Consider the following 24,475-nt stretch of genomic DNA (forward strand, 5'->3'; position numbering starts at 1 on the left):
ATCATTATCTCTGATGAGGCCGATCACCGTGCTGTCGTCTACAAACTTGATGATGGCATTAGAGCCATGGACAGGTCTGCAGTCGTAGGTGAAGAGGGAGTAGAGGCCACACAGCCTTGTGGCATTCCGGTGTTTATGATGATGGTGGATGAGAAGTGGTTGTCCAGCCGGACATGTTGAGGTCGACTGGTCAGGAAGTCGAGCAACCAGTTACACATGAGTGAACTGATGCCGAGGTCTGTGAGTTTGGTAATGAGTTGTGATGGGATGACACTGTTGAATGCTGAACTAAAATCTAAGAACAGCAGTCTGGCATAAGTGTTCTTACTGTCCAGGTGAGAAAGGACAGCGCTATAGAGACTGCTTCCTCTGTGCTCCTGTTCTGCCTGTATGCAAATTGGTGGGGGTCTAGTGTGGGGAGGAGACAGGATCTGAGGTGTGCTAGGATCAGCCGCTCCAAGCACTTGGTAATGATGGGGGTAAGGGCTACCGGGCGGTAGTCATTGAGTCTGGTTGGGTTGGGATTCTTGGGGATTGGGACGATGGAGGTAGACTTGAAGCAGGTCCGTACCACAGCGCGGGCCAGGGACAGGTTGAAGATGTCCGTCAGCACTCCTGCCAACTCCCCAGAGCACGTTCTGAGGACACGTCCAGGTATTCCATCAGGACCCGCAGCCTTGTGGGATTTAATCCTGCTCAGAGCCGCTCCTACGTCAGTGGGGAGGAAAGTCAGTGGCTGTTGGCCTGGGGTGGTAGCTGCTTTGGTTGCAGTTGTGGTATTCCCTCTCTCAAAACGAGCATAGAAGTTGTTAAGTTTGTTGAGGAAGGAGACATCAGTAGAAGCGGGGGTGGTATTGGGGTTCTTGTAGTCTGTGAGAATCTGAAGGCCTTGCCACATACGTCGGGGTTGGAGTTAGAAAAATGATCCTCCACCTTCCTTTTGTAGTGGTGTTTGGCCTTCTTGATTCCCTTCTTCAGCTCAGCCCTGGCTGCACTGTAAGTCTGTTCATCCCCTGACCTGAAGGCGATGTTGCGGGCCTTCAGCAGGAGACGAACATCTCTGTTCATCCAGGGTTTCTGGTTGGGGTACATAGTAATGCGTTTGCAGGTAGTGGCACGTTCTATGGTGGTGGAAATATGGTTCAGTACAGATGAGGCGTACTGATCCAAGTCTGTATGGTGGAAAATAGTCCAATCTGTATTCCTGAACCGGTCCTGGAACACAGCGTCTGAGCCCTCTGGCCATACGTCTGTCCTCACGGTAGGTTTCACACGTTGGATGAGTGGTATGTACCGAGGTTATTAGAAAGAGGTGTAGTAAATTATTTGTCTTATGAGAAAGGACCAGGGTTTAGCATAAGCTGGTACGGTCAGAATCTTTTAGCGCATTGCTAAAAGATTCTGCGCCAGTACGCAGTACAGTGTGAACGGCTGCATTAAAGCCTTCATTCAGAACGGCTGCGCTTTGTGTCAGAATAGATGTTCTAGCAATAGGGAATAATGAACTTTAGAAAAACATTTTTTACTGGTTGGGATCCAGGATCTCCATGGGTCAATAAGACCATTCTGCATCATAAAATCAGAGAGCTTGAGCCATTAAAGATTTTGTTAAATTACGGGGATTGGATTGATCTATTGCTGGATCAATGACACAAATGAAGTCACTCCCTAAAATTAGCAAATGAGAATCCAAAAACGGAAGGCTGCTCACTAGTCTATGTGCAAAGTCAGTATCACCAATGTTTGGATATATGGATATACCAGGGGAAACCCTCTCTCCAATTATTGCAGAGAAATTTCCCTATATGCCTCTCTCATTGCTTGGTTTTAAGAATGACCACTAGGTGGTCGATTGGTTCGTTGGCAGGGAAAGACGGGCAGTCAAACCAATAGGCAAAACAGAGCATCCCAGTGGTCTTCCTTCATAAATGAGTAGAAGTTAAACTTGCACAATTTCCTCTCAGAATATAATGAGACACCTAGTAGTTTTAAATAATTTCAAATGATGTTTTATATGTCTGGTAGTTTTATACTCTGTTCTCCTCATGTTTTTCTGTTACCAGGAGCAAATGTCTATCGGTAGAGATCACTTTCATGGATTGAAAATACTTTCTTAAACTGAAGTGTCACACTCAAAATACAAGGACAGGGCTACCAACATCACCAGTAGTGATAGGTTTATTTTATGTCCTAACCTGCAAAGAATCAACCAGAGACACAAATTACTTTTCTGCAGAAGAGGAGAGCTGAGCCCGACGCGGAGAGCCGCCGTCAAACACTGTCTGGGATCAACTCTGCCCAGATCTTTGTCTCCTCTGCTCTTTATTATGTATACAAAAAAGGAGGTGGGCTTTTTCACACAGTCACACAAAAAATTGACCAACGATCTTTACTACAGGATGTTCTGGAACATTCTGTGGACATGCCCTTACAAGGACACGAGGCTAAACAGAATAATAATATGAAAACATAACTGTTAAAATAAACTCATAAGTAAATTAACCTAGATAATAATTCTTCTAACAAGTAGCATAGCTCAGCTAGACATTATTAGACATTACTAGAATCAGAAAACAAATCATGCAGGTTTAATTTCTATTTATTTCTGAGGAAAGACCTCAGGGATGCTCCGCCTTGCCTCTTGGTTTGACTACCTGTTTTTCCCTGCCAATGAAAATGTCCACCACCTAGTGGTCCTTTTAAAAACATCTGTACACCGCAATATCGCTCTAAACAATTTTGGAACATTGAAATGGAGTGCTGAGATATTCCATTTCCCACAGAAATAACGTCTTTGCCACTTCAGCACAAGTACAGTGAAAACGTTCAGAGGATAAAAACACTAGACTCTGAGCAAAAATCAGATGAAACAACTTTCCACCAGCACTTAAACACACCACTTACACACTAATCTGAGGCTATTGGAAGTGTGAAATGAGTCTCAAAAACTCTCATGCACTTGTAAACCGATTTGTGTGTATCAGGCAACTCCTCCATACTTATTTAACAATTTGAGGTTGAAGTTAAAGAATCTGTATTTCACAATTTATTTGTGGAAATTGTAACTGCATGTGTATACTTTTTATATTCGTACATTCTTAACATTTGTATTTCCAAGTACCCAAAGTTATGTACAAAATGTTTTTTCCAGTTTACAAATCATGTTTCATGTTTCAATCAAGTCCAGTATTACATACACACCATTTTCTCACCATAGTTCTATCACTTGAAACTTTAAGATTTACTTCACATGATAATGCATTTCTTTCGTGTTCAGAAGACCTGTGTTATGGAAATTTCATTTATCAAAGAATGAGAATCTGTTTCAAAAAGTAGAGAAAGATTGATCTTTGTCTTTAAGTTTCTTTATTCGAAGGCAAAAGTGTTCGAAGACCCGTCTCACTGAGTGCAGTCAGGAGAAGAGCCCTGAACAACACACATCACATCGTTATATAGTCACAGCAAGGCAAAGACCCACCCAAAGTCTGATCTTATCTCTATTGCCAGATGGACCACAGAGACAATCCTAACCCCCACCTCATGAACCATCCCTCACCTCTTGGATGGGACGATTTTATGGCAGGAAAGAGAGCCGATAATAATTTCAGGACAAACTTCTCATTTTTCTTTGTCAGTTACTCATGGATGCAGGATACAAACTACATTCTGCACATGTCAGTCCTTTAAGACAATTGCCAGATCAAGCATTTAACCCAAGATGTCTTCAGGTCTCTTATACTATCACAGCTGTTGAAGCATCTAAACATTATCTGGAAACTTCTTTAATGGAAAAACACATGTTGCAGAAATTGCAAAACACAGCAGATATAATCAGTAAATAAATGGTAATAAGTATCATCAGTTCCATCAAAGATAAAATAAGGATAAAAATGAAATGTTCTATTACATTGGCAACAATAATGGCTATTATTTTTTTACTAAAGTCTGTGGAACCCATTTATTTTATCAACATATTTCCAGAAACGGCATCGCTCCAGTGACTCCACATCGTCAGGTCGTGACCGAAGCTACAGCACTGATTCAGCCGATATGCTTCCAAGCCGAATAAAAGAGGAGCCATGGCTGCTTGAGATTTCTAACAACTTCCTTCAGCAGTACATCCAGTACCTGCAGAGCATGGGCTTCATTCTAGTCCAGGTCCGGCCTCCATCCCCCGCTCGCAGGTGTGTGATTGCAAGAATAGTTTCTTCTAGATTCCTTTTTTAATGGATTCTGGCAACCTTTGACCAAGTAATCTTATAGGTTAAAAATGTTGAAGTGGCACTTTCAATTTAAATGCAGGTTTCCAACCTTTGTGCTCTACTCACTAACCTCTCATCTCTCTTAAAGTATTGCCAGAGCACGTGCTGCCATGCTGAGCTCCATGTCGTTGGAAGGAAGGATGTCCTTTTCTTATGTGAAGCAGAAGAGTGAAGACAACCCTAAGGTTAATATTCAATTGGCAAATGCAAAACTTGTTTGTAAACAATCACATACACTGGAAACAAACTTAGAAATTAAGGTTTATTCCTGTGTGCTGCAGCAATCTCACTAACATTAACAACTGTCAATTTTTTTTGAAGTTCCTCAAAAATATGCTATCTCTTTATGTGGTGAGATAAAAATGCTTTTCCTCTCGATATATGAAAAATTATGCCACAAAATGACATACACAGAATACTGAAAAAGTTCACTGTGGAGAGACAAGGCCCTTTAAATAGCTTTTCCAGGAGCACATGGAATTGAACCCACAACTTTCTGCATGATGATGGCAACGGTTATAAGAGTTCATTCCACAATCGGCCACCTCCTTAGTTGTGTTTTTGAACAAGACACTTCACCTGCCTTGCCTGCTGATGGTGGTAAAGTAAATGCTGGTGGCTAGCAAGGCTATTATGCACTGGGGAAACCCTGGATCTTAAATATTTTAAGGATAATTTAAGAGACAGGTAATTGATGTATTACTCCATCAATTGGGTATTTAAAAAGGTCAACCATTCTGAATTAAGCACATACATATCATGGAAATATATTCTGGTAGAGAATGTAAGACTGTTTCCTGAATCTAATTTGCAGACCTCGGGATCTGGCACGACTTCATATCACCTCCAGAGGGCGCTGCCAGGCGGGATCGTGTTGATGGAACTGGCTTTTCAGGTGAGACATTGATTATCAGTTCTTTCTTTTAATAATTTAATAATTCAGTACATAAGAATAGAAATATTGTCTCGTAAAGCTGAAATTTGCGAAACAGTAAAGCGTTGCATAATCAATTTAACTATAATCTTTAAGCATTTTTTATGTTGCAGACTTCTAGATGAGTTCAGTATCCACCTGAATGTTCTTCCTGGACTGGGACTCTATTCTCCACTCAAACATTTTACTAATCACAACTTGTGCTATACTGTTATTTTACCAGGGGTGTTACTTTTGTGTAAAGCAGTATGCACTGGAGTGTTCCCGCATCCCCATGGGCCAAACAGTCAACTCCCAGGTAAATATCACTGCTCCACACATAGCAGAAACCATCATTCCCTGCCTGTTTTACTGTAACTGCGTTCTCATTACAAATGTGCACAAATCTTTGCTTACATTCTGCTAATGTAAAAAAAAACACAGCTTTGCAATTACAGTGTTTCCATTAAATAAGAAATGAAATAAAAATCATTTTTAATGACTTATTGTTTACATGATAAGTCATTAAAAATTATGGCAGCAATGGTTGTAAACAGTTACATGAGATATATTCATAATTCAACCAGGGTGCTAGCGCTTATCTATCAGTCATCAGTGTCTTATTCAGGCTATGGAGCAACAAGTCCCTTATATTTGAGAGCAACTATGCATGCAGCCTTTTGGGGAAATTGTATTTGCTGATTTTACTTAGGAGCTAAGATTAAACATGTTTGAATTACAGATAACTTTTCATGAACTGTGCGATGCTGTGAGAATTCTGGTGGAGCCAGCTGTCTGAAAAAACCAAAAACACACCATCAATCCTCCTTTCATGTCCGTGTATTTTCAGTTAGTTTGTTTATTTTTTGTTTTAAATGTAAAATGAAAAAACAAAAATAGACTTGTTTTTTCATTTCTCATTTATTAAACCAAAATCAAAAATCGGATAACGAGTCGTTATCTGATTTCTGATTAGTGCACAAAATAAAAATGGAAAAAACAGATAATGAGCGGTCAATTTAGATTTTCATAATTTCATTTTTAACAAGTGGTCTGACCTGGAAGTTCCCTCTGCCCTGCACATTATATAGAGACCTGTTTTTGTACACTTGTCTATAGCTGCATGCAATTAATTGATCATGATCACACAGAAAGCCTTACACTCTGACTTGGTTTTGTATACAAAGCTAAAGTTTCTTCTCCACTGTTTGTTCAATTAGAGCATCACTAAATATCAGTAAATTCAGATATCTGTAATCTTGTATGAGAGAAATTAAAATTAAACATTTGTGGTTTAGAGTAAATACTTTTCTCCAAAGGTTTCTCTGAAGTGGAGATACAGGTGAGTCGGTTCTGGCTGAATCTTCAGTGGTTTACCACCTTGCACCTTCCCTCTAACCCTTAGTCTGTCTTCATGTCCTCAAGCAGATTGCTCCCAGGTAAAATATTTCACCTCACCGCATCTATGTACAAAACAATGTATAAATGTGCTACGCAATCAGTGTGCTCCCTTAATGCTGTTATGTTGTTGTCAGCATATCTAAGTAAAAATCTTAGAGGAGATTAATTCTGGACTCACAGCATCAGAGTGGGGACACCCACCCCCACTCTAATGGATGAGGTATCTGTGGTGAACAATGTCATCCAAGGTTTCTCTAGAGGTGTGTTACATTGGTCAGGGGCCTCATGCATAAAAGAGTGTGACGTTTTCACAATAAAACTTGGCCTACGGACAAATTTAGAAAAGTGCGGCACAGAAAAAAATTCGGATGTATAAAGCCGTGCGCACCTTTTCTTTATAAATCCCAATTTGCAGGAAATAGAGCACAGCTGCTGGTCTGCCCTGGGCAACAAGTCCTGGGTGGTAACCCATAAATACATAATTAATATTATTAATGTCACCAGGTGAAGCAATAACCATTTGTAGCAGTATAAGTATTTATAATAATAATAATTATATATTTTATTTAAAAGGTGCTTTCAGGACACATAAGGTCACCTCACAAAAATAAAAATAATATTTTTTAAAGAAAAACAAAATCCAAATTAAAAAAATAAAAAGATCGTGCAAATGCTTGTTTGACCAGCAGAGTGTTCTGCCTGGATTTAAAGACAGACAGCGTGTCAGAGAGTCTTAGAGTGGGTAAAGTGGGCGTTTACTCTAAATAGTGGAATCATGTGCATAGATGTACATTTACAGAATAGAGATGCTTTCTGTCCATAAGGCGCATTCATGAAGCGGGCCTGGCTCGACTGAAAGATGATTGCAGCTGGACCGGTACCGGTACCACACGGCTCCTTCTTTAAGTTCTGCTCAGAGCTCCAAGATGATCAGTCTAGATTAATCTAAACACTAATAAATCATCATCAACATTTCCCAGCAGATCAATATGATCTCTGATCAATGGCTCCCTCTGAATCCTTCCATTGGCGATGTTCTCCATCAGAGCCAAAGCTCTCCTCATTTACGCGGCTCACTTTGCACAGCTACTTGAATACGTGTGATTGTCTACACACCTGATCACCTTAAAAATAATCAACTCTGTTTGGAGTTAATCTGCTGATCCAACCCTGTTTTCTTTTTCAGTCAGAATGAAATGACCCCATAGATGCATTTTATGCTCTTCGGCACACGGACCAATGCGTTACATCTTTATGAGACAAAAACTGAGAAAAAGTACTATTGACATTCTAGTGAGATTTTCACATCCTTTTATTTTGTGTGCTTGTTAGCTTATTGAATGAGGATAAATGCGGTTCAGTTTCATCGTTTACGTTTAAACAATAAAATATTAAAGTCATGAAATAAACATCGGGTTTGTACCTTCTTGGCCTAAATAACACCGAATGTAGTCAGATTTCAGTGGATTTAGGTGAGTTTTGGCGCTTTGTAGTTTGTTGTCCACAGAAAAAGTTTGCCTGGCTGCAACACATTTTCACGGCAGGGAAAAAGTGTGCGTATATTTGTGCAAACTTTGACACAAAGTTCATTTTTATACATGCCGACTTGTGCGTATAATATGTCGCCTCACATTTTTTTTGTGCGTACGCATGCCTTATACATGAGGCCACTGGTCTTGTAAGCAAGGCGTGAGAATGTGAGTGTGAATGGGTGAATGACTGAATGTACTCTAAAGAGCTTTGGGATCCTCTGGATTTGATAAAGCGTTATACAAGTACAGGAAATTCACTTGTAATGGGTCTGATGGTCTCAGGGGAAAAAAAGTAAACCTGTCACATCTAGGTGACTGCTGAAATTGTGGAGGTGACCTTGTGAACAAATTATTACAGGAATTTAATTATTATACACTGATGGCCTATATGAAATGTCTTGGTTAATGTTGACCATTGTCCTGTTTTTGGCAGAGGCTCCCTGTTTCTGATTTACAGTTCAGAAATGGCTCATGTGAACAGTTTTATTCCAGACTTATTTTGAAGAGATGGCTCTGCAGTGACAAGATTCAGTGATTGTCAAAGTTGGGACAGCAATGCATCTTTTTCTAAGTCATTTATTAATTATAAACAATCTGCTATATCTCTAATTTCCACATCAAGCTGTCAGTAGTGGTCCACGTGAAAACACATTGACTTTGAGATTCATAATTTTGGTTACTGAATCATCAAAATATGTAACCTACTGCTTGGCTACATCAAGAGCTCCTGTGTGAATGACCATATTTTCAACTGCTGGATGTTCATTCATAATTGTCAGTGTTTTCTCAGGCATGAGAAAACACTGTACTTTCCCCATGTGATGGGGAAAGTACTTTGTTTTCTGAATACAAAACAGTTTAATCCTTTTTAGTGCCCCATCACTGGCAGTCAGTAACTTAAGGGCATTTTGTCGCTCCTGAGCTACTTTAGGAGGAAACTGTTAGATGTTGCATCACACCTCTTCTTGGTGTTTAAAGTTGAGATTTCCCTCCTAGATTCTTGTTGAAGTTCTTGTTATGGCTGCTGCAGCCTGCTGTTTCTTTCTCCTTGGTAGCGGTGTTGAAGAGACCTTTTGTCCAGAGTGCTGGCCAGACTGTTTGGTTTAAGTGCAGGTGTTGTCCTGTTAAAGAACTTCCCAGATCTGAAGGATGGGATTTATTTTTCAACTTTGCACTCTCACACCTCTGAGAGTTCCAGAGGTGTGATGGGACATGTTTTTGTCATGGTGCCGGATAGCAGTTTGTCAGTCCCTTAAATATTTTGAATCAATAATAAGGCTGTCTCATTTCCATATCCAGCATTTGTTTCCACATTTACTTCAAGTCGATGAATCATTGAGTGTGGAGAATATAAAAGTAACTACAAAAACGGGTATCTAAAACAACTTCAAAAGGAAAAAACTATCAAAGGATCAAAAACCAAAACTTTTTGATCCTTTGATAGGATCAAAAGGGTCCTCAAGGATTGTAGTCCTCGAGGACCAGAGTCCTGCAACTTTTAGATGTGTCTCTTGTCCAACAGACTTGAATTTAATGGCAAAACTGCCTCACTAGCATGCATGTATGCAGGAGTTGAGCCGATATCTAGTATTGGAGTCAAGTGTGCTGAAGCAGAGAGACATTTAAAAGGCAGGATACCGAGCCTCAAGGTCTGCATTTAAGACACCACTGCTATAAAATTAAGTCATTGATTAGTTTCAGAGCCAGCCCAAGGCCCTGAAACTGCTTATGCAGGGCACTTTATGAAAAAGATTTGTGGAGCTGCTAATAGAAAACTAGCTTGAAAGGATAGCGACTTTGAATGGTCCAGTTCAACAACCAAACCTTTATACTAGCGTCTTTGTATTTATGTGAAGCAGAGTTTTAACTTTAAATGAGTTGTTGTTCATTATTGGCTGTATTTATTTCTGAGATTTATTTGGTTTCAAAAAGGCATGTTTGATAACAGTTAAAACTTCTCAACCTTTAACATTGTTTAGCAAAATGTTTTTACATCAGGCTACATGGCTACTACATTGGCATAAGCTACTCAAAGTTGTAATTGGTGATGTGTTGTTTGCTGCTGAGCATAATGTGGCTAAAACAAACATCATTTTTATAAATGCATTATGGGAAGCCTCTCCAGGAGCACTGCTAAGATTATTTTAAGGCCCAAAATCAGCCCAGTATTGGTCCACATTGTCAGGTGAGAAAGAATTACCTAGTATAAATCTAATTTTTAGCTATTGGAATTATGCCTAAGATAAATTAATTTAATCAAAGTATGTCAAGAATATGAATATGTGTATGTATTCCATCTTAAGTGCCTACTAAACAGCACAGTCAGAGATGCTATGAGTTTATAGCAGGTATGCAAATGATCTAATCATCTGACTATGATTGCAGAAATCCACATTATTAGCAAAAACAGAGGGCCACAAAACCAAATTTTGCTTAGGGCCCCATAGAGGCTTGGCCGGCCCTGCTCTGTTTAGCTAAATAAAATTGTTGCTTTTCTTTATTTCTCAGCCTTTTTTTTTTTCCTTTTCACTCTTTTGATGTAGTTTTCTTGCTGATACATTGTTTCTAACCAATGTTGTGAATGGGTTGTGGCAAATCAACTTTTACATGCAGTCAACAGCTGCAGACCTGCAACTTCATGTTGCCTTCAAATTAACTTCAAGAACAGTATGTATAAAGCATCATGAAATAGCTTTTCCAAAGACAAGCATCTGTATCCAAGCCATACCTTACCATGTCTAATGCAAAGCCTCAGATAGTGATGTAAAGTACACTGCTATGGGGCTCTAGAGCAGGGAGATGGGTTTCCTGTATTGATGCATCCAGTTAACAAGTTTGGGTTCAGCAGTTGCCAGGAGAACAGTAACCCCACCTCCATTGTGTCAATACAGTTTGTACTTATTCATTAAAACATCTCACAAGTTCTCACAAGCCTTTGAAACTTCATCAGTCTTCCTCTTCATTCATCTGTCTGTATCTTTATGTGTGCCAAATCCCACCTCATCTCATCTCTCCATCAGGGCACCCACCTCACCAAACTTCGTTGCAAGCCGTTTCCAGATGCCTCACCAATATGTGACTGTGCGGTATGTTCCTGCTACTCTTAAGAAGGGGTGTCTCACTACAATCAGGCTTCACCCCTGTTCGCCAATCTGCTTGCTACCATCAGTCTTGATCTTTTTCTTTGCAAATCTACTGTCTGTCTCTTTATATCTACAAATGGATTCATTTGAGTGTTTTGCCCAGCCAATGTCAGTGACAGTAACCATGATTTTGGACTGTAAATAAGCAAGCATTGTAAACACTTTCAATAACTAGGAAAAGCAAAGTCCTGAAATCTCAATTTTTTTAAATTCAAATGTGAGCCAGATCTCTGTGATTTCATGTTCTTGCTTGACCTTTGACAGGCTTCTGCCTCCATGCTTGTTGGTTTGGCTGTGTTGGGTGTTTCAGCTAATTGTTTGTGCATTCTTCCAATTCTCTCTCATTCCTGTAAAAAAAAACAAAAAAAAACTTTTTATACTTTCCTTACATCTTTGTCAGGTTGGAGTTTGATCAAAGGCTTTGGGATCAAGTGGTCAAGTGACCAGAGCTACTTTCTGCTAAAAATCTCTTTATTTTTATTTTTTGGCATAAGGGGTCATTCTGCTGTTGATCTGTCCGTAAAAATGAGCATACCTTGGGACTGTTCCACATCTTCTTTAAATGCTTTCTTTCCATGTGGTAATATGCTTGATTTAAAGCTTTTAAGTGACTGTTGATTCTGTTTTTTATAGTCCCCTTTTAATAAGGTTGGAATCTGATATGATTTTATTAAGTCCTAAAAATGAATTGATGAAAAGATGAGAGGTAGAACCAAAGATCAATTTATTTTCACAAGTTTGGCTATAGAAAAGACATCAACAAGCAGCTTTCACAAATTGGAGTCCCAGCCCCATGACCTTACCCTCTATCACAACCTGTTTTCCTGTCTGACAACTGTCAAATTAAAGGCCTCTCAGGCCATAAATGTATGCCTAGAAATAAAGACAACAACAACTCCCAATGTCTTTAGATACATTCAGCATATTTAGTTTATTGGGATCATCCTAAATGATATTTGCGAAGTCTTAAAATCAAACACATGGACCTCCCCAGGATTCCCTGTCGACTTATTGAAGGTTCACCTCTACATAACATTTCAAACCATTTTTTCAGCAATAAACATTATAGGCATATTTATGTTTCTTCATGTTTTGATCAAAATACATGTTTGACATTTCTGCAATCTCTGTTATAAGGTCTATGTTTACATGTAGAAGGTATGTAACCTTGTTTATGCTTGCCTACAATTAATGATTAATGCTATTCTGTTTTGATCATATTACTTTCTATCTTTTCCTTCTACTGTGACCTCAATGATTACAGCTTCTCTTTATTATGATTGCTAATAAGGATACTTCCACTGTCCACAGCTGACAGGACATGGCCTGTTGCTCCTAATTTAGTTCTGAAAACTTATAGAGTATTTAAAGCCCCGGACAGCATTTTGTGTACATGTATAAGTCATTGTACATACACTATGTTGCCAAAAGTTGTTGTTGCGCAACACCCCCCCCCTCCTTTCTGTCTCTACTCTCTCACTCTCGTACTTCCTCTTCTGAGAGGGGAGATGTGCTACCAGCTCTCCGTCTAACGGGTCCGTTGAGTTTCCTAAATCTGCTGGGATTTACCCTGTCCAGAACTGAAGTAAACTCTGTTTAAGCTGGTTTCGAGAAACGATTCGCCTGGTTATCTGACGGCCTACATCCAGGTGTCCCACCCTTCTTCCCCCTGTGAATTAGCCAGACTGAGCAGCCTACAGCCAACTAGTTTCACAGAGCACACCTGTTAACGGTCGCTCGTTCTCTATTTTGCAACTTGCATTTGTTATTGAACCAGGTAGGTTTTAGTGACTCGGGCGAGTCCCAAGGATGAGGTTTTAAATATGGGCTACCAGCAACCTAAAAACATTTTCCACCTCTTCCTCTCCAGAATCAAACATAATAGCTATTTTACAACCATCAAAGAACTTTAAGGTGACTCATTAACTGAATGTCCACAACATCTTTTAGATTTTCTTTATGCTAAATATTTTATTAGTAAGGCATTTTTGCAAGGGTCAGTACAGCTTAATTCAGTAGCAGAAATAATCAAATAAGTAAAATCAATCATCTAGTCTATCTTTCCCTACTGCTGACACTGAGAACTAAAAAAGGGAACCTTTGAGAGAGACGGACGGAGTTTGGCGTTTCGAACCCCAGACCTGGCTTGATGATGAAGAAGGTGTGGCAGCAGGAGGAAGATGTTGATCGGCGAAGGCCAGGATCTCCGCAGGTCCGATGAGCTTCTTCTCCGCATGGATGCTGAGGTCACACAGGACTTGGTGCTGGCAGGAAAAAAGGCACTAGTTCTTCTTCCTTGTCTTTGTCTTCATCTTTGTCTTTGGGGTCAGAACCCAGCCGATGAGAGAAGTGCGATTCGAAGCCACAGATTGTGGGCCAGACGGGTTGGTCTCCATGTGCAGGACAGTCTCCGGCTCCGTGGCCCCGGCTCTTCTTCAGCTGCAGAGTTCTTTGTCCATCTCGATCTTGGCTCGAAGCTGCCCGGAGGATCCAACGAACGGTTCCTCTTTTGCACTCACCTTATATAGGGTTCATCCACCCCCCTGGTGCGCCTGCTGTCTGCTTAGACAGATGATCTCATATCCATCACTGTCTTACAGACATTTCCTGATGTCTGTGCCAATGTCTCAGGGTTGCTCAACCTCCTGTGTCCCTTGCCTGCACAACCTTTCACCTACTCTCTACCTCCAACATATCAGTGATGTTTAATTGCAGTTACACCTTCTTACACCATTTCAAGTTTAATGTCAAAATCACATTTATATCACATTTATTTTCTTTAGCTTCTCTGATTTAGCATTCATTTATAATTTTATAACCATAACTTATATCACATTTATTTTCTTCAGCTTCTCTGATCTATCATTCATTTATGATTTTATAACCATAACTTATTAATTATTCTTATTATAATCTTAATGTGAGTTATTACAGATGTTTTTCTGAAAAGAAACCAAGAATAATACATGATTCTAATTATTTACTACTAAAGTTACAGTTACTTGTTTTTCTTGTAGTTCCCACAAACATAAGTGTATTATTACAAGTAAACCAATATTCATATAAGTATTTTACTTTGAATCTTATCCAATTACTAATAATGTTTAGATTTAATTTTTTAAAACTTTCATGCTTTAAAATAGTCTCAGCTATTTTTATAAATCTGCAGGCTGGAAACTTCCTCTTTTTCCAGGAAACCTGCTTTTCCTGTTTAATGACTCTCTCTGACTGACTATGATTTCTTATGATTAGATAGAAAAAAGTAGAATTAAAGCAAAGTTTGCATGAGACAAAAACAACACACACAACCAGATTTATTTTATTGACACTTAAGTCTACTGTTGGGCCTTGATATCACTTGAGTGATTCATTTTAAAGATAACTTTATTATTACTGTTAAACTAAAATCTCTAGCATGGGGAAGTGGGATGAGCTCGGATTTTCTTGACAATTTGCTCACCTCCCTTGACTCACATAAGGGTTTAAGTGACATTCCATCCCTAACCCATATGGTTCAATATGATGTTGGTCCACCCTTTGCAGCTAGAACATCTTCAATCTGGGATGAAGGTCAACAAAGTTTAGGATAGTTTATGGAGATTTTTGTCCATTCTTCCAGAAGTGCATTTGTGAGGTCACTACTGATGTTGGACGAGAAGGCCTGGCTCTCAGTCTCTGCTCCAATTCATCCCAAAGGTCTTCTGTTGGGTTGAGGTCAGGACTCTGTGCAGGCCAGTCAAGTTCATCCACACCAGACTCTCTATACATGTCTTTCTGGACATTTCTTTGTGCACTGGTGCATAGTCATAGTGAAAGGGGAAGAGGCCAGATCCAAAATGTTCCCACAAAGGTGGGAGTATAGAAATGTCCAAAATGTCTTGGTATGCTGAAGCATTCAGAGTTCCTTTCACTGAACTAAGGGACCAAGCCCAGCTCCTGAAAAACAACCCTACACCATAATCACCCTTCCACTAAACTTTACACTTGGCGATTTGTCACTCCAGAGAACACGCCTTCACCACTCTAAAGTCCAGTGGCAGCATGCTTTGCACCAATGCATCCAATGCTTTGCATTTCACTTGGTGATGTATGGTTTGGATGCAGCTGCTCCACCATGGAACCTCATTCCATGAAGCTCTCTGTGCACTGTTCCTGAGCTAATCTGAAGGCCACATGAAGTTTGGAGGTCTGTAGTGCTGACTCTGCAGAAAGTTGGTGACCTCTTTGCACTATGCCGACCCCGCTCTGTTAATTTATGTGGCCTACCATTTCATGGTTGAGTGGCTGTTGTTACCAAACATATCTGTTTACTTATAACCCAGCTGACGGTTGAAACGGAAATATTTAGGAGCAAGAAAATTCCACGACTGGATTTGTTGCACAGGTGGCATTATCACAGTTCCTCGCTAGAATTCACTGAGCTCCTGAGAACGATCCATTGTTTCACAAAAGTTTATAAAAACAGTCTGCATGCCTAGGTGCTTCATTTTATACACCTGTGGCCATGAAAGGGATTGGAACACCTGATCATGATGATTTGGATGAGTGAACAAACACTTTTGGCAATATAGTGTATATCTGTCAATAGAATAGCCAATTTTACTGAAACAAAAGTAGCTGTATATGAAAATAAAATTCCCTTACGCACAAGTAAAAAGTTGTAATTTAAGATAACTTTTGAAATGAAAATTTTTCTGCCATAATCCAAGAGCACATATTTTCAGCCTGGAAGCAGGATTTCATGTTTTTTGTTCTCAAAACTTTTTATACTTGTGCTTACAAACACCCAGTATAACACTTGCATTCTATTAGCTGAGAGGTTGCCAGGCGACGGTACTTTTCCTTTCCAAGAGCAAGCAGAAAATGGTTTGCAAGCAAGCAGAGAGGTTTGCAAGCAGAGACTTTGATCCAAGTAGAGAAGGTTTGAGAAAGCGCAGTGAATATTTGAAAGAGAGCAGAAGTTTGGAGTTCAAGCCTAACAAGTTTTGAGAAGAAAGACATGAAGTCCTGCTTTCAAACTGAAAATGTGTGCTCTCGAATTATGGCAGAAAGATTCCCCCATAGTAGACTACCAATTTTAGTACAATGCCTGATCTATTTTTTAGAAATGATGTACATACATAAAAATAGAAAATACTGTGTGAATTCTAGGATTTTTGAATAGTTTAGTTAATTTGCATGATTAAAATACAGATCAATAATCTCAAGAAAAAAAAAACAATGCAGGAAGAGACAAAAGCTGTGAATAATATACATCTTTTAAAGAAATCAAATGGCACAACAAACATACATTTACAAATCTCAATGTTAATTAACATACAACTTTTGAAAGCAGTACCTACAATAAATGTAAATATATTCTTTAACAGTGCCAGCTGCCTCTACTAACATTATACGTGTACTGCAAATTCACTTTGCAGTACAAATGCAGCAGTAAGTTCAACAGATAGACAAAGTGGGTTGTGTGAATATTAAAAAAAATCTAACTTTCTCACAAACCAAGACTGTGTGGTACAGGCACATGCAGAGGGGGTTTTGGTCTCCTGTCCCTTTTATGATTGATGCCTCAAGTGCTCTTTGTTGAGTTTTTTTTTCTTCCCTCAGTAGTTTTTATTTATTTATTTATTTTACTTTTTTTTATCTGTGCACCAGGAGACATGCCTGTCCCGCTCAATAATAAAATTTAGCTAAAAATAGCAATTTAGCAAAATAAATGAATCTGGCTGTCCTTGATCAAATAATGACTGAACTGGTCTCAGAGCCTCTGCCTCCATGTCATTAAGACACAGCAGGGAAGAGGGGAGGAACTGCACCATCTAACTATCAAATTATAGGCAAGAATATATATCTTTTTAACGTAGATGTGTTTGTGAATAAAGGTTCTAATTAAATCCTAAATGTACAATTTATTTTTTTTATTTATCTTTGCTGAAACCATTAAATCAAATTGAATAGCATTGTTATAAATCATAGATGTAAAATTTTAGCATTTGATTATTGAGAATGTTACATTCAAGCATTTATTGGGGACCCTGGAGATCTGGGGGTCCTAAGCAGGTGCTGAGTTTTTTTTGTTGTTGTTTTTTTTGCCTTGTGCCAGTTTTGTAACATAGACTATATTTGCTTTGCATTGTTCCCACATGATGAGAGTGACATAGAGATTAAATGGTAGATCCTTGATTAATGTGGGTTTCTGCCATGCTGTCTGGTGTTTTAGAATCGTGTTCCCCTTTGTAACTTTCCTGCCCCTCCAATGGTCTCTGCACAACCATGGTGTGGTACATTTTTGGTTAAACTTTTTCCTTCTTCTTCCTTCAGTGAACTAACTACAAGTTGAAAGGGTAGCCAAAACACGTGCATACAATATAGCAAATTGCAATCTTCCAGCACCCAGTCCACTTACATCTAACCACTAGTTACAAATGAATTAGTTTAGTTTTACACAGGAAAGTTGTCTGCCCAGCCCCAGCCTGCAGGTACAGTAGGTTTATCCCATTTTTCTCTCTCTGTAGAGTACTGGCTCCTAGTGTCTTTTGCAAGAAGCATATGGGATGCCTAATGTTACCTGTGATAGACTGCAGGAGTTTCTCATGATTCACTCCTGAGTTTTGATCCTATCTTGTAATGCAGGAGGATGCCTTAGAGATTAAACACATAATTAGACCAAGTAGAGTCAATATTCTGTGCAACTGAAAAGGCAACTTGTTGCTTATAATTTGATGATCATTCATAGTTCATCGCACTTTGACAACCTAATGTCAGTATCAAAATCCCATTTGATTTTGGAGTGGAAGTACTTCATTTAGCAGGAAACATACTGTAAGTCCTTCTGTGGCCTCCTTTGTCTTAAGCTGTGTTCACCCTTCTGTTGTAGCTGTCCATGCTCTTCACTGAGGAGTGTGATAAGGTGCGGGACCTGATGCACGTCCACTCCTTCAGCTATGACTTTCACCTGCGTGTGGCTCACCAGTACTTGGTTGGATGCCACATGACACTTCGCCAGGGCTACCAGCTTACGGACTTTCTCGATGACTTCATCTGCCATTACCCAGATATTCCCAAGTTTGGCCGCAATCACATCTTTCAAGGTGATTAACATCCACTGTAAATAGTAGGGCTTTCAGAAAAAATAAACTGCTTTATCTTTCAATTATCTTCACCAAATTTCAGGTAATTTTGATGTGGAATTTTGTGAAGTTCATTACTTAAGGTAAAGGTGTAGAAGGAAAGCTATCTTTCCAAAGGACAATTTTATAGTGGACTTGGTTGAGATAATTAAAAATTGTATGTGAGAATTTTTTGATGAAACACTATTTCCATTTTATTTGTCAAAAATATTCTTTGAGTAATAAATCTACATAAAGCTGTTGGTCCCGATCCAACAAATAACAAAGAAATTAAAAGCAAAGACACAAAGCTAATAATTCCAATTAGCTTTGTGTCTAATTGGAATTCAGATGACTGTAAAACATGTAACCGCTTCTTTAGATTTCAACTTACAAAAGTTTGCAACAACATTTTGCAAACGTTGTTGTTGAAACTTAATTATTATCTACAGAACTCATATTTCTGTCGCAATACAAAAACCCCCCACAATTATAATGGTGCAATAATAGTCCATCTATAGTTGATATCAGGAAATTCCATACACTGATCATTTTCTTCACACTGGCATCTTCAAGACACTGTGTTCTGTCTGCAGGCAGCGTGAAAACAAAACCAGCAAAAACTAGATTCTTAAGAGGTTCATAATGGCCACAGTAAAGTGACTGACGTAAGCCATTTGATTCCTGACCGAATCTACAGTTCTGTCAGAATGATACTGAAATCTAAAATATGAATGACTTCTTTTAATACTTAATAGCCATAACAATTGCAAAAGTTCCTAAATGTTTTTATTGTTATTATTTAAACCCTCCCATTCTCTCGAGTCACTAACCCTTTGTGAAGGTAATGAATATGTTTGCTTCATGTTACATTCCTGAAACATGTTAAGGCTTTGACTAAAATGAAACAGCGTAAATATCTTACATATTTTTTGATATTTCTATAAAGGAAGCTTTTCAGTCTCCACGGGGATAATAACAGCTCACCAGCTCTACAACTATATCACTGAACACACCAGCACTTACGGCATGAAGCCTCTCCGCATGTCAAAGACTGCAGTTGCTACTGACAACAAAAAAGGGATGGCTGACCTCCATGAGTATGCACTGGTGGCTCTGTGGAACAGGTCAAAACACATCCCAGTAAACCCTAAATAAACCACCTCTGTTTATGTTTGACCAATTTTAATGAAACGTTCTGTCTGTTGTGATTTTGCTTCACATTGCAGTTCGGGCTCCTACAAGGACCTGGAGGGCCTCCACCACCATGATGATTTTGACGTGTCTCTGGTAGTGTGCCACAATGCTGTTCCATTTGAGGAGCAGTCAGATGGGGAGAGACATTTGCTAAGGTAATAATGAGCAATAGAACAGCTACATGTATATATATATATATATGTCATACTGACAGAACTATATAAATTTACGTCACCTCCCCTGACGTGCAGTCAGGGGAGTTGAGGCAGAGCCTCACCTGTCATCATGGAAAAATAATATATAATGATAAAATAATTTATATTGCCATTTTCACCCTGTGGTTTGTACTATAAAGTACCTATTTTTCATTTAGCTTAACCAATTCTGATTATTTTTTTCTTGAAAATCGCTGAATTTTTGCATTTTCCCATTCAAATGGTTGGAAGCGCAGCTGGTGGAGGCAGCAGCGAGCCGAGCCTCTCCTTCGATTGCGCAACCTCTCTCTAACTGCACTGGCTGCCATTTCTATGGGAGCATGCGCCTCCTGTCTGCATGTCGTCAACAAAATGGTTAAAAAACATTTAATATATGAACTGCTTTTCCATAGATTAGCTTATGTATATAATGTACAGTGTTTTTGTCACCAACTGTGTGTGTTACGTGTTTCGTGTGCTGAGCAGCGATCATAAACGGCAAAGAACAGATTCGAGGTGAAGCAGGCAGTTCTCTTGCCTCATGGCAGGGGGCGCTCATGATCCCAGACATTGTGACTCCACAACTGCAGAGTTAGAGACAGTAACAGTGAACTAGCCATACTATGCCATACAGTAAAGTCTCCTCGTTAGTACAGTGGTGAGTATCCCCGCCTGTCACGCGGGAGACCGGGGTTCTATTCCCCGCCGGGGAGTGAAGTTTGTTTCAGGTCCCTCTTGAAAATGAGATCTAGATCTCAACGGGGTTTACCTGATTAAATAAAGGCAAAAAAAAAAAAAGTCAAGTGCAGCGATATATGTAGAGTTTTCTCCTATTACCACAGCAATCACTTATTAATAATCGCAAAATAAACATTAAGCCTAAAACCATACTACTGCAACAGACTGAATGTTCTGCTCTTAGTGTGGGAAATATTTGAGTGTCTTTTTTTTGTGGCATTGTTGTCAGTTGCTATGGCAACAAGTCTGCACGTAGCTGCGCTGATTCAGAGGGCGAGAAAGACGTAGTTTCAAGTTGTACTTTAACGGTTTTTCCCTTTGCTGTGGAGCACAGCACGAAATTAATAATACCTACATATCCAAGTTCGATTGAATTAACGAAATTATTCTGCCGCGGCAGTGCGGCTATGGATGACATTTAAAAGAATAGTCTTTTTGCCCTCCAGCTTTGTCCGCATGCACGAAATTTCCTTATGTAAACAATAACATGCAGGCGCTCTATATTTGTAAATATGATTATGATTAAGTCAGTGCCTCACCAGCTATGAACCTCACTATGGAGGACCAAAACTGACATAATAAGAAATAAAACCATAAATATATATTTAGTTTTTTCTTGTCCTTACACATGAGTTTCTGTCAAGAAATGCATATATTTTCTTTTTCATTTCCCCTAAACATGCGTTTTTGTCAAGAAAAGTAGATATTTTGTTTTGTGTTGTCCTTCTTTCGTCATTGCCTCCTCTCCTTTTTCTGCTTGTCCTTTTTCGACTTGTCCTGTTGGCCAATAGTAGAGGAGCTGAACACAGAAGGCAGCTCTCCTCATTAACATAAAGATGCACACGGAGAAGCAGAAAAAGGACAAGTATCTATGTATATAGAGAGATAGACACAGTTGCACATTGCACTTTTCAGTTTTTATTTGTATGTAAAAAAGGTTTTGAATCACGTATAATTTTCTTTGAACTTCACCAACACCACTCTGTGTTGGTCTTTCCAATAAAATATATTTATGTTTCTGGTTGTAATGTGACAAAAATAAGCAAATGATCAAGGGGAGTATGAATACTTTTGCAAGCCACTATATATTATTTGCATGTACAGTATATGTATGCATGTATAATATCCGTTATATTATATCCATGATTTCTGTTGTATATCATGATTAGTTCTGTTGTTTATCATTATTCATAATGATTATCCATATTGGTTATCCTGTAGGTCCATAATTAGGACCTACAGAAATAGGTCCTAATTATGGACCTATTCTGTAATAGGTCCATAATCTAACAAACAGATCTATGTTGAAATATCTAAACATAAAATTAACTTCTTATTTTTGCTCAATCTGCTTAACTGTTTTAAACTACTGGCTATAAACAATAGTAGGGGTGTCTGGCTGGTTTTTTGTAACTGTCAAAGGTTGGACTGAATGATAGAATTTTAATACCTAGTCATAATGTTATGGCTGAATGGTGTATAACGTATTCAATTTTAAGGATTTCAACCTTCTGTTTCAATAACCTGTCCTTTATATGTTTTTCTGTTCAGGTTGCGATTCTATGTAATCATGACAAGTCAAAGGGAGCTCTTCCCCCATCTCACCGCTGATATGCGCCGCTTCAAGAAGCTCCCTCAGATCTACCGTGATCCAAACGAGCAGGGTAGTCGGCTCCCCCGCGATCGAGCAGAGAGCACTGGGTCAAGTGGAGATGGCCATGATCTGTGGGAGGAAAGGTCATCTGAAGCTGCCACTATCTCAGCCCCTAGCGATGGCAATGAATTTTATCCTCTGACGGGGGGTGGGCCAGGGTGTCAGGGGCTGGTCTACAGCTCCCCTCTATTCCCTTTGCTCAACAATGAGGTGGCTCTGGCTCGCAAACAGATCCAAGCCAGTGTGGAGCAGGCCATGGGTCACTGCCGCCGAGATAACCTGTGGAAGAGGCTGGTCCATGGAGATCATGTGTCCGTAGACAAATTAAAGCTGGCCAAGCTGTCATTCACAGAACTGGAGGAGCTGCTGGAGGCTGTTCAGAGCCATTCAGTGGGGGATATTGACCCACAGCTGGTAAGAATATTTACCCTTTAAACAAAGTAATGTCAAGAACTAGAGAAATCCAGTCAGACTAAATCTCCTAAATTAAAGAGACAACATGTCAAGCGTTGTGATGGTTGACACCTCTCCATACCTTATTGTTGTTAGTTTGTATTTTTGTGTAACCCAAACAGGTCCATTTGGTGAGATTTAATAAACATTTAGAATAAAGACATAGCAACATGATTAGCATGTTTTCTTACAATAACATTTCCTGCCACCTTGTTCATATGTTTATAAAATCAATGCCTTGTTTTGTCTAAGATTAAATCTCTGGTTACTGGTTTTAAGATCTAATAAAGCATAGTGTTGAGGAGGGTTAGAATAAAAAACACATGCATGTTTCTCAAGTTTAACCCGTTGTCCTTTCCCCAAGAGTAGTGAGTCAAAAGATTTTGTCAGGGACTGTAGGGGCTCTGCAGGAGCAGAGTATTGACGGGGTAATAGGAACTGCTGATTTTACCATTGTATGCACAAAATCATCCAGAACATTGTATGACAAGAAAGGAATCATGGAATTACAAGTAATGTGGAGGCCTTTTGCAGAAGAAATCAATGCAACACAAAACTTCCTTTCTGGTTACATTATTTTATAAGTTTGTGTTTCACACAGACTCTTTTTCGGGAGAGATCATCTCGAATAATCAGAAAGCAGAGTTAAAATTAACCATCCAGTTTATTAAAGCAAAAATATTTCATAAGAATATATATAGAGAAATATTCTACCGTTACAGCACTGGACCACAGCTATGTATGAGTCCTTATGGGTCAACACAGAAATGACCTCAAACAACCATGTCCAGTTCCTTTTTACTCCTACACTAGATGACCTAAAAAGGTCATTTCCTTAACTTTATTCGAGTTCGTGAATGTGTGTGTATAGATTAAAACAATAACTTTCAAAATACATTTTAACATGTTATATGAATAAAAATGCAGTCCGATTAAAATATCAAAAACTTAAGAAAGTAAAAACGTAAACATGCAAACAGAATCCTATAAAGTCTCCATCCTCCTTACTCTTTTACTGTTTTTACTATCTTTTAAGAAGATTTATTAAAATAACTTCAAAACCTTCTGACTGAATTAACACACTCAGTCAGAATGGTCTATAATATCACACACATCATGTCACATGGTTGATAGGAAACTGTTGTGTCACTGCAGGATTATTTCCTAACCATGAGTCCAGCATGGTACCAAAGTCTGATTAAAGTTCTACTCAGTCGATTCCCTCAGAGCTGCAGACACTTTGACGATAATAGCATCCAGTATTTGGTGAGTAAAATGACCCGGCATTAACACAATGTTGAGAGATGTTGAGAAATGTTTTTCAAACTGTACTTTTTACTTGTCAGCTGAAGTGTAATTATTCCTCATTTTACAAACTATGACTTTCTTTAAAATTGGCCCAACATTAAGCATAAACTTAGTTCAGTTCAGTTTTATTTGTATAGCGCCAATTCACAACAAATGTCATTTCAAAGCACTTTTCAAAAATCATATCAGTTCAGTCATACATACATTCCCATTGATCCTAGTTATCTAACTGTAAAGTATGCTCAATTCATTTTCAAAGTAGTTTAAAAAGTTTCTCTATAAAGAAACTCAGCATATATTGCATTGAGTCATTGATCTGCAGCATTCACTCCTCCTGGATGAGCACGTAGTGACAATAACTTGTGACATTGACTTTACAAAAATGCCTCATACCAAGAATGCATGTAGTGACAGTGGAGAGGAAAAAATCCTCTTTAACAGGACAAAATCTCCAGCAGAATCACAACCTGGCTCAGTACAAGTGGCCATCTGACACAACTGACTGGGGGTTTGAGAAGAGAGAGCAAAATGTATAAGAAGAAACAAATGACTTGATGGCAGCATGATGCCCTCC

At 39.0% G+C, this 24,475-nt stretch overlaps 1 protein-coding gene across 8 annotated transcripts in view; it reads left to right on the top strand.

The window, feature by feature from the left end:
* Positions 1–24,475, top strand: part of szt2 (SZT2 subunit of KICSTOR complex) — a 152,547-nt gene that overhangs the window by 125,963 nt on the left and 2,109 nt on the right. For 6 of the 8 annotated variants that reach the window (XM_028026730.1, XM_028026731.1, XM_028026729.1 and 3 more), the window contains 10 exons: positions 3,982–4,184; positions 4,351–4,447; positions 5,077–5,157; positions 5,420–5,494; positions 11,129–11,194; positions 18,126–18,339; positions 19,307–19,484; positions 19,587–19,709; positions 22,038–22,554; positions 23,749–23,859. In XM_028026730.1, the coding sequence (XP_027882531.1) occupies positions 3,982–4,184; positions 4,351–4,447; positions 5,077–5,157; positions 5,420–5,494; positions 11,129–11,194; positions 18,126–18,339; positions 19,307–19,484; positions 19,587–19,709; positions 22,038–22,554; positions 23,749–23,859 (1,665 nt within the window). Of the gene's footprint in view, positions 1–3,981; positions 4,185–4,350; positions 4,448–5,076; positions 5,158–5,419; positions 5,495–6,494; positions 7,116–11,128; positions 11,195–18,125; positions 18,340–19,306; positions 19,485–19,586; positions 19,710–22,037; positions 22,555–23,748; positions 23,860–24,475 lie in introns of those variants that run through there. The other 2 variants (XM_028026732.1, XM_028026733.1) reach the window with 2 other exon arrangements.

This window comes from Xiphophorus couchianus, chromosome 9, assembly GCF_001444195.1.
Source record: "Xiphophorus couchianus chromosome 9, X_couchianus-1.0, whole genome shotgun sequence".
NCBI lineage: Eukaryota > Metazoa > Chordata > Actinopteri > Cyprinodontiformes > Poeciliidae > Xiphophorus > Xiphophorus couchianus.